This window comes from Megalobrama amblycephala, linkage group LG11 (genome assembly GCF_018812025.1).
Source record: "Megalobrama amblycephala isolate DHTTF-2021 linkage group LG11, ASM1881202v1, whole genome shotgun sequence".
Lineage (NCBI taxonomy): Eukaryota > Metazoa > Chordata > Actinopteri > Cypriniformes > Xenocyprididae > Megalobrama > Megalobrama amblycephala.
Genome location: NC_063054.1, coordinates 28,108,364 through 28,127,053, shown reverse-complemented (window position 1 = coordinate 28,127,053; position 18,690 = coordinate 28,108,364). Strand labels below are relative to the sequence as shown.

The window sequence follows — 18,690 nt, the reverse complement described above, 5'->3', positions numbered from 1 at the left end:
CATGATTTTTGTGCCTACAAAGCATTTTAAATCCCTACAAATCCCAATTTTACTCATGCAGTATCACTCTATAACTTTATAACTCCATAACTTGGTGCCTCTAAACAAGCCTACAACATCTGTGGTTGGCCACTTTGCACTACCTTTCTAAAGTTTGGCATCAGTAAGATTTTTTTAAAAGATGTTTTTAAAAGAATCTCTTATGCTCACTAAGGCTGCATTTATTTAATTAAAAATACAATAAAAACAAAATTTTTTAAAAACAATAAAAAACAATTTAAAATAACTGTATTATATAATTACACAGTAAAATAAACTTTTATTTGAATGTAGTTTATATGTATATAAATGTGATTTATTCCTGTCACAGCAACGCTGAATTTTTCAACAGTGTCACACGATCCTTCAGAAATCATTCTAGTATGCTGATTTGGCTCAAATGTTATTAATATAGAAATTTCAAAAGATCAGCATTTATTTGCAACAGAGTTTTTTTAACATTATAAATGTCAGTCAGACAGTCTATTCCTGTCGAATTCAATCTCTATGAGACTACAAACAGCACAGTTCAAATACGAGGAAAACAGATGCCTGTAAATGCCATGAGATCATAGACCCAGGAAAAGTAACATAATGACCATATCTAGCATCTGCCTTAAAGAGGAAATATAAAGCATTAGGCTCAGTTGGATATGTGATGTCTTCACTCTATTAAATGATGATCTGAGGACAAAACCGTGCTCTGGCAATGTTCAGTGACTTGATCAGGAAGGAGCACACTGTTCTTGGCTCAGACTTTGCTGATAGAGGAATCTCCTTCAAAGTTCTTTTCCTCTTCGCTTTCTGCCATCAAGTATGTGATGACAGTATGTGATGTGATTCTCCTTTCCACACCCTACACAGATTTAATTAAAAAATTCCTTTTCAGTAAGTGGGGTTTAAAAGTGTTGAAAATAATGTGACTCTTAATGATCTTAAAACTTTTTCACACATCTTCAAATTCGAAATGCAGTAGCAGCTACTGGCTCAGAAGTCTCCACAGGAAATGACGTCATCAGCCCTTCTTCTGCTCGCCCAAGCCTATCCTGATCCATCAGGAGATGAAAGTGTGTGACTGATCCTCAATCTGTTCCTTCGCACGTTTTCTCACAGCTGCATGGCTTCCTTTCTCGTGTTATTTTGGCAACAGGCTCACATTAAGCAGAACAGACTTTCTGCTAGGTTTCCATGAGCTGTTGATTCCAGCTGGACTGAAGTGAGGCCGGAAACCCTGTCGAGTGGTGTGTCAGACGAAAACGTTTCCCACTGAGGCGGGCATGGATGAATCATAGCTCACCAGACGTTGACAAGTGGAGAAAAACCCAAGGACTGACAAATATTGCCCTTTAAAGTCTACTTTAATCTCAAGGATCTTTGATGTATTTCCATCCACCAAATCTAATAAATGTGTTGCCATTTTTATAACTCAAACCTATCCGTTGTTAAAAAAAAATTTAAACTGTCTTTTTTTCCAGATGCAGTTGTTAATGTATTTCACTTATTTGAAAATGTAAGGTACTTGATTTCTGAGTAATTTGTTTAAAGCAGATCTGTATTTTAAAGAATTAGCTTAATGGAAATTTGGTCATCTTTTACTCACTGTCCTGCAATTCCCAAACGCATGCCCATATGATTTCTTTTTTTTTTTTTTTTTTTTTCATGGCAAAAATATATATATCTGAATGAGGACTAAAGCCTTGGAGCTTCAATAAGGATGATCATAGAAATAGTCTGTACAACTTGTGCACAAAGGTCAGAGCTGCCAAGACATTCCTCAAAAATTCACTTTTTGTATTCCATGGAAAAAAGAGGGTTGCACAAAAAGGGTGAGTAAATAATGACATAATTTTTATTTTCGGGTGAACTATTTCTTCAGCACAACTTTGGCAAACCTGGAACAGTCAAAGTGTCACAGAGCTATTTTCTCAGTCACTGTGAAATAAAACCTGAATAAAAATTCCATAACCATTTGCTGGGGTTTTAAAACATGGCTCCTGTCCAATGTTCCCACTTCATGAGCCATTCTGAAAAGCCAGGCCTCACTAAGTAACCTAATAGTACTGGTTTCCTGGCCTACCTGTACACCACACATTCCCCAGTGACTACATCACACGTCTGTCATTACAAAAGAACATCAACTGCCTAGGGGCTCTTAAAAGTACTGCATGAAGAATATCCTCCTTACTCTGCAACATACCTGTGCTTATTGGTAAATAAGTATACTAACTCAATAAATAATGCAAAGGGGCTTTTATGGAATCTAAAAAAATTGAATGTTCCAAAGGAAACGAGAACAATAAATACCTCTCCGAAAGCTCCCCGTCCAATCACCTTCAGGATCTCAAAATCCTCCTTGCGCAAGCGCATCTGTTTCACCTTGGATGTGAAAGGTTTGGCTGTAAAAAAGAAAGAAAGAAAGGTGACCAATTCAGTCAAAAAAAACAAGTACTATTTTTATTTATTTTACACAAATTTAGAAATTGTTAAAAACATGAATAAAAACACTATCGTTCAAAAGTTTGGGGTCAGTAGGATTTTTTAAAAGAAATTAATACTTTTATTGAGCAAGAACGCATTCATTTGTGACCGTATTGAAGTATAATTTTACAAAATATTTATATTTTAAATAAATGCTGTTCTTTTAAACTTTCTATTCATTGTGTTCTGATAATGACAAAAATGCATCTCAGTTTCCACAAAAATATTAAGCAGCAGAACTGTTTTCAACATTAATAATAATAAATGTTTCTCGAGCAGCAAATCAGCATATTAGAATGATTTGTGAAGGATCATGTGACAATAAGACTGTAGTAATGATGCTGAAAATTCAGTTTTATCATCACAGGAGTAAATTACATTATAAAATATTAAAAGAGAAACCAGTTATTTTAAATTTGTACGAATTTTCACAATATTATTGTTTTTTTCTTTATTTTTGAACATAAATGCAAGAGACTTCTTTCAAAAACATACAAAAATCTTACTCCAAACATCTGAACTGTAGTGTATGTTATTAACAGTTCATTTATTTATGAAAAAAATCATGCTTCAAATAATATCAATTTTTTTCTAAATATTGTGTAAAATAAATAATTATTTTACAACAGTAATATTGTGTTATTTATTCACAGGGTGTATTCATCCTAAACAGAGACCTGCCATCCCTGACTCTGATATCAAGTAAGAAAACATGAGAACAGAGAAGTGGATGATCTCAACCATGGTGCGATAAGGATAAAAGTCTTCCATGTTTATCCTCAACAAGAGTACAAACACGCCACCCACACCTGCCATCATCAGTCTACAGCTTTAAGCTCTCAGAATGAGGTAAGCTTGACCTTCCTGAAATATCTTTTTACAAAGCTCGACCTCATCTAATGGCTCTTGTACACATTATGGAGGTGTGCTGTAGCAAAATTTTTCCATGGGAGCGCATGCACTGCCTCTGCTGCAGACTCACAATGTTGCCCCTAAATCTCTTCCAATCAGCATCATGCACATGGGGTGGGGCGGCTCTGTTGCCATAGCAATACTGAATTGTGCAGAGGAGAGAAATGCAAAAAAAAAAAAAAAAAAATCGGGCCCTGTAAGAAATAAGGAAATGCTTGTCAGACTACAACAAACAGGTCAAACTGTTATAGGAGTTTTGGCATATTTGGCTATTTCAAAGTGGATAAATTATGAATGAAAAGTGTTCTAGAACATATAGCGGCTCTGAAAAACTTAAAGGGATACTTCATCCAAAAATGAAAATTCTGTCATCATCAATTCTGTCATCACTCAGCTTCAAGTTGTTTCAATCTTGTAATTTTTTTTCTTCTGCTGAACACATTGATTTCCATAGTAAAACTACGGAAGTCAATGGGGTCCATCAACTGTTTGGTTACCCATATTCTTCAAAATATCTTCTTTTGTGTTCAGCAGAAGAATGAAATTCATACAGGTTTGGAACAACTTGAGGGTGGGAAATTGATGACTATCCCTTTAACACTTTCACTGCACTTGAAAATATGAATTTCCTTTGCATTACAACAGAATATAAAACCAAAAGACTGCTAACCCTTTTCTCAGAACTAATTTCATCTTTCTGTGCCATGTTTGCTATTACTTTTAACCAGCTGATCAAGTTCACATAGATGTCAGTACATTTAACTGTTTAGCTACAGTTTAGTCTACTTTTTTATTTTTTTTTTTATTTTTTTTTTAAAGTGTGCTTCATCTTTCGTAAAACAAAGACATTTTAAAAATACAGCTATTACAAACAACATCTGAGATCCTTTTCTATAAGTAAAATGTGGTTTTACAAACCCAACCATTGAAAACATTGCACCTTTAGGCTGTGTCCACCAAAGCGTTTTTTTCCCCCCGAGGCTAGTATATTTTTTCAATTGTTTTCAATGGGAGCATTTTTAAAACGGCAGCAGCGTGATGATTCTATTTTTCATGCTGAGCGATCTGCATTTTTTACCAGTCGCAGTTGAAGAATGGTCAAATTTGGATAAAACGCAGTGCTCATCACTGACTACGTTTACATGGACAGCAGTAATCCGATATTAATACGATTAAGACAATACTCTGATTAAGAAAGGACCATGTAAACAGCGATGTTTTATTACCTTAATCCGAATAAAGTCATACTCGAAGTAAACACAAATCGAATTAAGACAGGTGGAGTATTCCTATTTTAGTCGCATTATTGAAGTGCATTATACACATGTACACACCTTAATCACACTATTAACGTCATGTGGGGAGTTTTCGCCACAGGACACATAATACACACACGGCAGTGGTCAACCGTTTTGACGGCAAACAAGAGAGCAAGCGTCAAGCAAGAAGCCACAAATCAACTTCCTCTCACCTCATATCTCATCAGAACCGCTGAGTTTGTCGCGGTGGCATGAATAAAAGTTGCCGAATTAAAGTACAGGAGGCCTTTTGCTGGAGAATTTGTATCCACCGCGGTCTATTTACAGAGCCCCACACATGAGAGGGAAAATAAATAGTAGCCTGGGCTAAATCGTACGAACGATTTACTAATTTGTTCCCTCTATGTATAAATCGAGGGAACGAATTAGTAAATCATGCACACAATTTATTTATCCTTGCATGTCACGTGCGGGCTCCGTATATATATATATATATATATATATATATATATATATATATATATATATATATATATGCACGTATTGCATGTCAAATAATTAACTGCACTTGAAGCTTTTGTAAGATTAAAAATGAAAACACCCAAAAACTGTATATGGCACGAACTGTGTGGTGATGATACGTGAAATTCTGTAGAGAACGTCGGACGGCGTGCCGTGGGGACGTAATGACGTTTGCCATTAATCGATCTATGTTCTATAACATGTAAAATGGGAACATGAATGGAATATTCTAAAACCAACTCATGTAAACACCTTAATCATAATATTGTCTTATTCAGAATAAGGTCAGTAATCAGATTACTGCTGTCCATGTAAACGTAGCCATTGTCACATATTCCACACCAACCAACCGTCATATTCTGCTTGTACAACGATAACAAATGACAACAACAAGCACATTTCTTCATACAAAACTAGTGCCAGAGCAAGTGCGTTACATTGTTTCTGAATATAAAAATGTCTTCACAATTCACTAAATCAGAAAAAAAAAAAAGCTGTGCCGCTGAAGCGCTCTCAAGAGCCCGCAGCAAGGCGGTTTCAGAAGAGCGCTGGCGTGTTCAGCTGGCTAAAAAATGCTTTGGTGGACACACGGCCTAACATAATAATTAAAAATAGTACAATATCTGAAAAACTATTAAAGGTGTTCTCTAAGGATAAAACCATCTAGAAAACTAAAGCATCATGGAATTTATCTATGTATCGATAAAGTAAAGCATCTAATAATATAAACTAAATATAAATAAAATGTTTCCCACACAATATTCCAATTCTATTTAAGGGGTCATCATCTGTTGAAGTTACAGCATCTGTATTTCAGAGCAAATAAGTGGGTAGATCACCAAGGTACAATTGGTGGCTTCAAGGCATTTTGGTCCCAGCAGGCCTTCATTACCCAGCCAGGTCATTATGTCTCATCAGATCTGCTCCACATTACTACTGTAATTACATTAAGAACTGACCCACTGCTAATCTAACAGTAGTCACAGTCACATATCACAGGTCAGGTACTTTATCACACACCCTGCTGACAGCTAAAACATGCCAACAATACAAACTATGTGTAAACACCACTAAGTAAGGGTTGGCAGTATGACCAAAGTATTATATCACACTAGGAGTTATTTTTATTATGGTGACAGTAACTGTGAATATAATATTTCATTAAAAATCGATTTTTTACAGCATGCATGGAAATACAAACTACATTAGAGTAGTGTTGTCAAAAGTACAGGCTGCGATACCAAGTCGGTACTGAAATTTAAAGAAAATGAAACTTTGAGCGCTGTTGAGTGGATTCGTAAACACCTCTGATTGGCCATTGTGTTCACAAGCTCATCAGATATGTCTGTGATTGGCTACAATGTTCAACGCTTCAAAAACATGTAAATAGATATCAATGACACTCTTCACCGAGCACTTACCCAGATACACATGAGAGCGTTTGAAAGCAGGAGTCTATCAGCAGACCGGTCCGCTCCCGCTTTCAAATTCAGACACTTCCATGTGCTTTCAAATGTTCCAGTCCGTTAATCATTGTAGCCAATCACAGACATATCTGATGAGTGTGTGAAGACAAAGGCCAATCAGAGGTGTTTACGAATCCGCTCAACATCGCTCAAAGCGTCATATTTTTAAAATTTCAGTACCGACTTGGTATTGCGGTTGGTACTTTTGACAACACTACATTAGATCAATAAATATATAAAAAAAAAAAAAAATTATTTACAAATAAATAAATATATTACATATTTTTAATATATATATATATATATATATATATATATATATATATATATATATATATATATATATATATATTTATTTATTTTAAATAAATATATATATATATATATATATATATATATATATATATATATATATATACACACATTTTTGACGTAAATATATAAATAAATATTCTTTCTGGAAATATGGTTTATATATTAAATAAGCATGTGGTAGTGGATATTTTTGTGTTTACGAATCCGCTCAACATCACTCAAAGCGTGATATTTTTAAAATTTCAGTACCAACTTGGTATTGCGGTTGGTACTTTTGACAACACTACATTAGATCAATAAATATATTAAAAAAAATGTAAAATTTATTTACAAATAAATAAATATATTATATATATTTTAATATTATATATGTATATTATATATTTTAATATTATATATATATATAAAAAAAAATTATATTTATATATATATATATATATATATATATATATATTTTTTTTTTTTTTTTAATATATTTGTTTTTATATATATTTTTTTTATATATATATATATATATATATATATATATATATATATATATATATATATATATATATACACATTTTAGACGTAAATATATAAATAAATATTCTTTCTGGAAATATGGTTTATATATTAAATAAGCATGTGGTAGTGGATATTTTTAGATATTCTAGTGAATTAAAATACTAAAAAGGTACATTTCATTTGATTCGATTTTTCTTTATTTGGTACTTGATGGATACAAACCAAAAGATAATGGTAAGTCTGACATCAGTTCAAAAACAGTCTCACCAACACTTGAGTTAAGAACTAATATTATAAAACAGATAATTCAGATGCTATAATTCTGACTGGACGCATCAAATTCATACCGCCCAGCCTTAGCACTGAGACAGGGCAAAAATAACCTCAGACATCCCTGGATAGAATCAGCCACGCTTGACCTCTAAGAAACTTTCAACAGTTGTAGCAGCAACCATATGTTAAAATAAGTGTGCCGCTGAAGTGGGAGTAGTGCGTTACGTCACACACACCATTGACTGCATACAACCAGGCATAATGCTCATATCCATAACCACTAGAGTCCTAAAAGACTCCTCTGTTCCACAGACAGCCTTTCACCACAGGACAGCATGGACTGCGAAACAACCACTGAATAAAATACTCTGCAAGCATGAATCGCTATGTAACCACATCATAATGGGACCTGCGAGGCTCTTTATGGAGTAAAAACAAATAAATGTAGACCGAGTGAGGGGCCCATCAATGGAGAAATCCATGCGATACCTGTGCATCATGAAGCCAGCTCCGCCCTATGTATCTAAGGATCAGTGGGTTAACAATATTAGCTTTAGTGATGCTTCTCTTGTTTAATTTTGGCAGCCGAACAATAGCTATACAGTATCACTCACCTGAAAACCTAATAAAACAACACGGGCATGTCAAACATAGCAACGGTTGTCATGACAAATGAGAGTGAGGTAATCTGCAGTGCTGTAAATGTAAACACCTTCGCCACATTGCTGACTGTATGGCTGTTTATGATCCTTTCAAAGAATTGTAATAGTGAGGTTAAACAAGGCAGTGTTATTTAGTATCATTGATATACTATGATATACTACTACTTCTTTTAATATTTTGAATAAGATTATTTCATTTTTACATTTTCTGTTTTCACTTTAATTTTAGTCAATTTTAGTAATTTTGTTGTGTTTTTGTCTTTTTTTAGTTTATTTAGATTTACTTGTTTTATAGTACTTCGAGTTAAACTAAATAAATTTAGTTTTATATTCTATTTGATTTCAGTTAATGTTTATTTTAAGTAACAAAAATTCTTTTTATGGTTTTCATTTTAATGATAATAACCCTGGTACAAAGGGATGAAATTTATGTAAAATACAAATACTGAGGTTTTGAAAGAAAGTGTCAGAGTAAACTTATTAGCATTGTGGGACTGGAAAAACACGTCCCGTCTTTGTGTCTCCTACCAGACTGGTTAAGGGTGTGCGTGACATAGCGCTCATGAGAATCTGCGTGTGCTTGTGTAAATTTGCCCTCCCCTCTGTATTCAGGGACAGGCGAAGGCGAAAGATGCAAAGAGGAAAACTAGGAACTGAGAGTGTGTTCCCACATCCACTCCTCTGGCAAGGGGACATCTGGAAGCCATAAGAGGGATTATTTACGGCCAGGGTGAGGTAACAACGCAAAAATGCCGCTTCCAGAAGAACAAGTCCCGGCTCCTGGAGCTAAAAGACCTGAGGATGGCCTTCCTCTGCCGTAACCAGAGAGGCTAATAAGGCATTGAGAGCGTTAACACAATAGCAGTCATGACAATGTGCTCTGGCCTCTACAACTTTGAAAAGCAGAGGCTATGCTAATGCTAACATGGATGAGTATACAGTGAAACTTTATAATGAAATTCTACTTTACACTACAGGTGTCATGTGAATTATGCAATTCACATGACATTCGATATGAACATAGTAGACACTTTTGTAGTCCTCTAACATGAGACAAAAAAAAAAGTTTCCCAAAATTTTCAATCCCTTATATTTTAAAGGTGCCATAGAATTAAAAATTGAATTTATCTTGGCACTCTTGTTTAAATAACAAGAGTTCAGTACATGGAAATGACATACAGTGAGTCTCAAACTCCATTGTTTCCTCCTTCTTATATAAATCTTATTTGTTTAAAAGACCTCCGAAGAACAGGCGAATCTCAACATAACACCTACTGTTATGTAACAGTCGGGATCATTAATATGTACGCCCCCAATATTTGCATATGCTAGCTCATGTTAGACAAGGGCAGGCAGTATTAACGTCTGGATGTGCACAGCTGAATCATTAGACTAGGTAAGCAAGCAAGGACAATAGCGAAAAATGGCAGATGAACCAATAATAACTGACATGATCCATGATAACATGATATTTTTAGTGATATTTGTAAACTGTTTTTATAAATGTTTCGTTAGCATGTTGCTAATGTACTGTTAAATGTGGTTAAAGTTACCATCGTTTCTTACTGTATTCACGGAGACAAGAGAGCCGTCGTTATTTTCATTATTAAACACTTACAGTCTGTATAATTCATAAACACAACTTCATTCTTTATAAATCTCTCCAACAGTGTAGCATTAGCCATTAGCCACGCAGCATAGCCTCAAACTCATTCAGAATCAAACGTTAACATCCAAATAAATACAATACTCACATAATCTGATGTATGCATGCAGCATGCTTGACAAACACTTTGTAAAGATCCATTTTGAGGGTTATATTAGCTGTGAGAACTGTTTATGCAATGATTGAGTCGAGAGCTCGGGAGGGGGCGGAGAGCGCGAGCAATTAAAGGGGCCGCAGCCTGAATCGGCGCATTTCTAATTATGCCCCAAAATAGGCAGTTAAAAAAATTAATTAAAAAAAATCTATGGGGTATTTTGAGCTGAAACTTCACAGACACATTCAGGGGACACCTTAGACTTATATTACATCTTGTAAAAAAACGTCCGATGGCACCTTTAATCACTTGAAGTGCAATGTTTCAAACAAACATCTGATGACAACTTTAAAGCATTACTATTTATCTTAGGGAATTGACTAATCAGTCTTCAGGAAGCCTGCACAAAATACCCTGCAAGAAAATACAGTTAAAGGGATAGTTCACCCAAAAATGACAATTATCCCATAATTTACTGACCCTCAAGCCATCCTAGGTGTATACGATAATCTTCTTTCAGACGAACAACACAATCGTAGATTTTTTTTAAAAATATCCTGGCTCTTCCAAGCTTTATAATGGTAGTGAATGGGGGTCGAGATTTTGAAGCCCAAAAAATTGCATCCATACATAAAAATAATTCATACGGCTCCAGGGGGTTATTGATACGGCTCCAGGGGGAGCAATGGGTTTTTGTGAGAAAAATATCCATATTTAAAACTTTATTAACTATAATAACTATTAACTAACTTCCAGCAGATGGCCATATGCATAGATTTGCGGCGGAAGAGTAACCACTGATGCATAACACAATGACAAGCGCAGAGGATAGTGCAAAAAAAAACAAAAAAACACCAGTCACAAATTAGAAGTCTTAAACCAGAATTTTTGAATGAAAAATGTTGGAGGATTTCAATAAAAGAGAAGAGGAGCTTGAGTTTTGTCATGATCACAGTCTGCTCCTGTCAGTTCCCGGACTACACTTCCCACAATCCTCCCTGCCAGTCACATGTTCACTCCACACCTATCACCTGTCGCCACATACAGCCATGCACACACTCCTCACTAATCAGCACACCCAGCTGCAGCTTGTTACCTGGACTATAAAAGGACTCTCACTCACACCATCCAATCGCGAAGTCTTGATTACTCTGGTGTCATTTCTGAGCGTTTATATCCTGTCTGCCTGTCTGTTGCCGTTACTGTCTGTTCCCTGTTATTGACCCATTGCTGCCTGTCCTGACCCTTGCCTTGTCTACCGTCCTGTGAATGATATCTGCCTGTCCTCGATCTTCTGCCTGTACTCTGACTACGACTCTGCCTGTTCCTTGCTGTTCCTGTTTGCCCCTGATCGACCCAGCCTGTACGACTATGCTCACTTTGAATAAAAGCTTGCACATGGATCTCTGCCTGAGTCCCACTTCGTTACAGAAGACTTCGCCACCCTCAGATCCAGCAGCTTGGTGAGTGTTCCAGTCTCAGCTATCATGAATCCGTCTGCTCGGTTAATGTGTCTCCGTCAAGGAGAGAGAACCATTGAGGAGTATGTCATGGACTTTATAGAACTGGCACCGTTAACTTGTTTTAATGAGGTGTGCCTCATGATATTCTTCCGTGGTGGACTATCTGACCTGCTCAGTTCCGTCATGCCATTGCATCAGCCTGAGGGGACGTTGGAAAGTTATATTGATCTGGCATTGCAGTTGAGCCGCTCTCCCTTTACAGTGGGTGTCGCGGAGGAACACAACACCTCATCTTTTCCTGTAATGGCTGCCACTAAAGAGGACACTCACAAAATGGTGGCCACCATTATAACAACACCAAGTCAAGTCAGCACTGATCATCCTGAACCAAGTCAAGTCACAAGTGATCTTCATGAACCAAGGCAGGTCACCGTTGATCTTCGAGAGTCACGTCCTGTCTCCGCTGATCGCCCAGAGCAACGTCACGTCTCCGCTGATCGCCCAGAGCAACGTCACGTCTCCGCTGATCGCCCAGAGCAACGTCACGTCTCCGCTGATCGCCCAGAGCAACGTCACGTCTCCGCTGATCGCCCAGAGCAACGTCACGTCTCTGCTGATCGCCCAGAGTCACGTCCTGTCCCCGCTGATCGCCCAGAGCCACGTCCTGTCTCCGCTGATCATCCAGACCCACGTCATGTCTCCGCTGATCACCCAGAGACACGGCACGTTTGTGAATCTGTCCGGGAGTGGAGAGGGTTGCTGTCTAGTGTGAACGACCCACCGTTGACTTCGGCACGAGCAGCTGGCATCCCGAAACCCACACCGGCCACTTTGCACTCAAGTCAGCCAGTCGCTACGCTCTCAAGCCCGTCGGCCGCTCCGCTCTCAAACTCGCCGGCCGCTTCGCTCTCAAGCCCGCCGGCCGCTTCGCTCTCAAGCCCGCCGGCCGCTTCGCTCTCAAGCCTGCCGGTTGCTACGCACTCAAGCTCGCCGGTTACTACGCACTCAAGCTCTCTGGATGCGGTGGACAAGATGGCTGTTTCGCCAGTGCCCACGGGCAAGATGGCCGCCCCTCCGGTGTCTGTGAACATAGGGGTTGTTCCAGCCATTGAGTCCGCTCCAGAACCCAAGCTCCGTGCCCTGCCGGCGCCGCCTGCGCTTCTCGCCCTGCCGGCGCCGCCTGCGCTTCTCGCCCTGCCGGCGCCACCTGAGCTCCTTGCCCTGCCGGTGCCACCCGAGCTCCTTGCCTGCAAACCCACCACGACCTCCGTTGATCTCCCCAAGAATTTTTTGGGGGGGGGGCAGTATACCTGAGGGTGGGGAGCTTGTGGGTGGGGACCCTGCCCGGTCACTGCCATCTAGGGCCTCCGAACTGTTATGGCCGCCCATGGACTATAACCTAATAGGGCCGTTTATGGACTCTGACCCGCAGTGGCCGCCCAAGCCGCCTGATCTGCCGTGGCCGCCCGAGGCTCCTGACCCGCCGTGGCCGCCCGAGGCTCCTGACCCGCCGTGGCCGCCCGAGGCTCCTGACCCGCCGTGGCTGCTTGAGTTCCTGGACCTGCCCTGGAGACCTCCATACCCGCCTGCACATCCAGTATCTCCTGCCTGTAGGTCTCCAGGGCACCCACCCCCCCTCCCCAGTTGTGCCATCTACGGCGCGAGGACGCGCCTTCCGAGAGGGGGACATTCTGTCACGATCACCATCTGTTCCCGTCATGTTCCTGTTCACTCCGGACTACATTTCCCATCATCCCCCCTGTCAATCACATGCACTCACTCCACCAATCACCTGTTGCCACATCCACCCTAGCACACCACACTGATTACCACACCCAGCTGCAGCTCATTACCTGGATTATATAAGACTCACACACACACCAGCTCAGGGCCAGGTCTTGTTTACCCAGTGTGGCATTTCCTAGCGTTTTCCCTGTGTATATTGTCCTGCCTATTTGTTCCGGTTCCTGTTCCTGTCTGGATTTCCTGTTTATGATTCTTCGCTGCCTGCCCTCTGGATTGTTTATTGATTCCTGGTTTTGTGAACGTTTTCTGCCTGCCCTGATCTACTGCCTGTATCCTGACCACGATTCTGCCTAGCCCTTGCTGTTCCTGTTTGTGCCTGTTTGACCCTGCCTGTACGACCACGCTCACCTTTTAATAAAAGCTTGCATTTGGATCTCCCGCCTGAGTCTCCATCCGTTACAAGTTTGTTGCACAGCCCTATTTGTTTAAACCGCGAGAGGCGTCTAAGCTTACAATACTGCGTCATACATCACGTCAGGGGGTTACTCTTGCGCAGTATGTATATGGTCTTCTGCCGGAAGTTAATTATTTTAGTTTATAAAGTTTTAAATATGGATATTTTTCTTACAAAAACCCATCGCTTGACTTCAGAAGGCCTGTATTAACCCCCTGGAGCCGTATGAATTATTTTTATGATGTATGGATGCATTTTTTTGGGTATCAAAATCTTGACCCCCATTCACTACCATTATAATGCTGCGTTCACACCAGATGCGACTTGCGCAAATAAATCGCACTATTCGCGCGTAGTTGGACGCTTGAACATTTTGAGTTTACTCGCTTCATTCGCGCGTGAAAATCCCTTCACAACAGACGCGAATTCACGTCATGAGAGGGGCTCTCCCGCTCCTTTATGTGTCCCAGACTCTCCCACTGCTTTCTGCACACTTCCTCTGAATAAACACAACTTGTCAGTGGGGAAATAACTGTAAATTACAGCGAATAAGCTCAATTGGTTGTCTTTAGTTGGCTTGTAGTCTTAATATGTATATATATATATATAGCTCAAATTGAGTAAAGACCTTTTTTACAACTTATCAGATTGTCCGACCTCCTCACTCACTTTCTCACTTCATTCGCGCGAATCGCGCCGCAGGATGTCAATTTGTGTCTTTGCATTGACTTAACATGTAAATCACTCGCGCTTACCGCTTCATTCGCGTCTGGTTAGTTCAATTTCCAGTCCCCATCTTTTCTCATTTTGTCTCTATGAATAAAATTATTTTAGGCCAAACATAAAACTCAAAATTAAATTTACACTTAAATTCTAATAAAACACAATTGCAATGTAATATCCCTGATGAAGATCATGTGATCAAAACGTTGATAATTAAATATTTTTTACACGGTTTTGCAAGTATTGATAGTGCGTGGGATTCTTTTTGGTTTTTTTTATGCAATATCTAAAAAATTCTTTTAATGGTCAAAAACATTCATTTATTGTCACTGTTTTTGATCTTTTTATCTTAATATAAACCATATTTCCAGAAAAAAAGGAAAAAATAAAATAAAATGAAAAAATACATTATTTTATATTATTAATCTAATGAAACACAATTCCTGCATCTAAATAATATGTTTAACAATAATAAATCAAACACATTTATTCATGTTGTTTTTGTTCTTTATTAACACTATACATGACATGCAATTCCAACAATGGGTTAATCTGGGATAAAACTCCCAGTGCCTCACAACTGCGAATAAAGGCCATTAATAAGACAAGTCCCAACAGACTGAATAAATTACATTTACAAAATGAAGGGGTCTTGAGCAGGGGTTTCATTCATAGATGTGATGGTAGCCCCTGTTATTAAACAAGCTGGCAGGATATCAAATAAATAATAAAAAAAAAATAAAAGTAATGGGTGCTTTCAATCCCCAAGGCAAAGTCATGGCTCAGAGTACCATGTAGTTAGCAGGGGGTGATATATGAAACCTTCCGTGAGGAGAGGGGAGAGCATTAAATCATTAATAAGTACCAAACATACATAAACATGCCCGAGAATCACTTTCATACTGCATAAACGTGCAATGGGGCGATAAATTGTGTTTAATGCTAGAGTGAGCACCCATGACGGCCAGATTCCCAAAGCAATATATACTGTCCCTAAAGCATCCTCCGCTATAGAAGCATGATGGCATGACTTGTGTCAGACAAGACAAAAACTACATTTGTCTAACCACTGCAATGCACAAACAGGATATTCTCAAAATACAATGAAGCCAAATGAAGACCACTCAAAAAAAAACAAAGCAATAAGATCTCAGAGCTCCTGTGCATCAAGAAAAAAAAATGCAAACAGACGGGGTAGGTGAAGAATCACCCATTAGACATTCCCGAAACTCAAGACCCATGCTGTAAACACATTAATGGTGAAAAAGAGCAAAACACCTTTTAGCACAGACAGCTATGTTAAAAATTTACTGAATGCAGGAAGGTTATGTGACAAATTACATAAACAGAAACTCTCCGCACAAAAGACGGAGACGAAATGTGATGGTAAACACGTAAAAAGCATGTTTGACACATTACTACATTCCTGGTTACTGCAGCTTTCATCAGTGCCTGCAGTCACATTACCCGTTTTTTAACATGATCCTCTACTTCTTCAATCTACATAAGAAATACATAGACCAAGTCATGCTACTGCAACAAGGTTAGATAAGATGGCATTACAATACAGGAAGTAACCATTCGCCTTTAAAAGGATACCATCAGGTCCAATAGAGAGCAGACAGACACCAGATTGGGTCTTTGTATGCAGGACACCCTAACAAAATGAAAGAAACAGCTGTGCTAACATGTGATTTTTTTCCATTAACATCACTGCTGAAGTCCCAATGGAAAAAACAAAGTGGAGAACAGGTTTTTTAAGCCATAGTTCACCCCAAAATGAAACAATTACTCATCCTTATGTCATGCCAATCTAGTATGACTTACTTTCTTCTGTGGAACACAAAAGGAGGTCTTTGGAAAAATGTTCATGCTGCACTTTTCATGCTGTCAATTCTTTAAATGGAGTAAAAAGTAGTGCTACACGATTTGTGGGGTGATTTTTCTAATAAAAACTGTGCTTTTGTTTTTTTTTTTGTTGTTTTTAAAGCTCCAGGTTTGTTTGCTGTGCTGGTTTGCAGGGCTGCACAACTAAAAATAATAATTATTAATATTAAATACAAAGTAAACAAAAGAAATATTAGGTTACACTTTATTTTAAGATGACCTTGTTATAGTGTAATTATACATTTAAGTAGAGAGTAATATTAATTAACTACATGTACTTACTATAGGGTTAGAATTAGGTTTGGTTTAGGGTTAGTTGCGTGTAATCATGCATAATTTACAGTTATTACTACAGTAACAACATGCAATGTATAAAAAGGACACTAAAATAAAGTGTTACTTTAAGTTGTTATTCACTGAAAATTTTGCTTGACAATCTTGGTCACCAATCACTTTCACTGAATGGAAAAGAGCAGCTTGGACATTGATTTAAATATCTCCTTTGTGTTTGGTTAAAGAAAGAAAGTCATGAGGTTGAGTAAATGACAGAATTTTCATTCATGGGTGAATTACTTCTTTATCAATGCAGTCAACACAAAGATGTTGGCTATGTCAGTAGCGTTCAATACTCATTGCTGTTTGTGTGCACTTGGATGGGTGAAATGCAAAGCACAAATTCCGAGTATGGGACACCATACTTGGCTACACGTCACTTCACACTCACACTTCATGTGAGGCTCAATGTATAATTAAAAGAAGCATTGCCATTTCTCTGAACCTAATTCAGACACCTTTGAAGACAAGCAGAACGGTCATATCCCCCAGAGAAGACTACGTGGACTTCCAACAACATGACATTGACACAAGAGCTGTGGAAGCTTTCTACAGACTGCCATGCTTTTACGCTCAATTGGCAGGGATGTAAAAACACCAGCATTAGCTTAGCAGGAGTTTTTCAGTCAACATAATACCACCCAGTCACCTCCCTGTGGCAAAATATGTCATGCTAGATGTAACTCTACCCTACTGCATTCTCTGAGAACAGAGAAGTGAATGAAATCTTGCTGGACGTTTCCTACCATGACTGACTGAAAGACCCGTAGGCAGTCGGAACTGTTGAAACTTCACCACCCATGTAATATGTTCAGATTATCATCATTGTCATTGTAATCATTATTATCTTAATCGCTAATCAACTTCGTTGGAACATGCCATTGTGAAATTTTAATTTGGGCTAGACACTGTCTGTCAAACATATTTTCCCATTAAAAGCAAACATCAAACCCTATTAGTAACCTGCAATTTGTAACGTGATCCATACGACACGTTGAGAAGCATGTGTGTTCGCATGAGGCTAAAGGGATAGTTCATTTAAAAATGAAAATTTGTCATCATTTACTCACCCTCATGTTGTTCCAAACCTGTATGACTATGTCTTCCATGAAATACAAAAGAGCATTTTTAGAGAATATACTAGGGTTTTATCTTTGTTTAGTTAAAAATCTGCTCCTCACACAAAGCTATCGTATAAATTCAGAGGACTTAGAATACATTCTTGTAAGTGTGTATGGACCACTATTATCATACTCTTTCATGGTGCTTTTGCATCCCTTTTAATGCTTAAAAGGTTAATTTACCATTCATTGCAATTGCATGGAATTATGACTAGTTTATATTTATATTTGTGTTCCACAAAAGAATTTTTTTCTCCACAGCACACATTTAAAGCTTGATGCTCATCAATAGTAAATATTTAGTAAATTTGCAAAGTTAGTGGCATCAAATCTTTAAACTCACAATGAAACGGTAGTTTCAATGGGATGTACATCTGAATGGAACAATTACTGGGGGAAAAAAATGAGGGCAGGACTTGGTTCTATCTATCAGATGATGATTGGATGGAGGCTAATCTGAATATGTGATTTTAGTTGATTGTAAGAAAGGGGCAGGTGACATTCTGACATACGTCACAGGAGAAGTTGTTTCACCAAAAGATTGAGTTTACAAGTCACAACATTTTGAATAAAAATGATAAGGTCAAAAAAGTAACAAATTAAACATACATGGATGAATTGTATAAGATCAACGAAATGCAGACATTTAGAAATAAATAGGGCGATTTTTTTTATTTCATGCTGACTTAAAATATAAAAGTGTGTAAAGGAGGCAAGATATCAGAGTCTCCACACATTTTCCTTTATTTTCCCCAGAGTTTTAAATATAA

General features: G+C 38.1%; 1 protein-coding gene across 6 annotated transcripts in view; it reads right to left on the bottom strand.

Annotated features, from left to right (window-relative positions):
* cdc42bpab (CDC42 binding protein kinase alpha (DMPK-like) b) overlaps positions 1-18,690 on the bottom strand; it is a 77,639-nt gene that overhangs the window by 43,868 nt on the left and 15,081 nt on the right. For all 6 annotated transcript variants that reach the window (XM_048207173.1, XM_048207174.1, XM_048207172.1 and 3 more), the window contains one exon: positions 2,344-2,435. In XM_048207173.1, the coding sequence (XP_048063130.1) occupies positions 2,344-2,435 (92 nt within the window). The remainder of the gene's footprint in view (positions 1-2,343; positions 2,436-18,690) is intronic.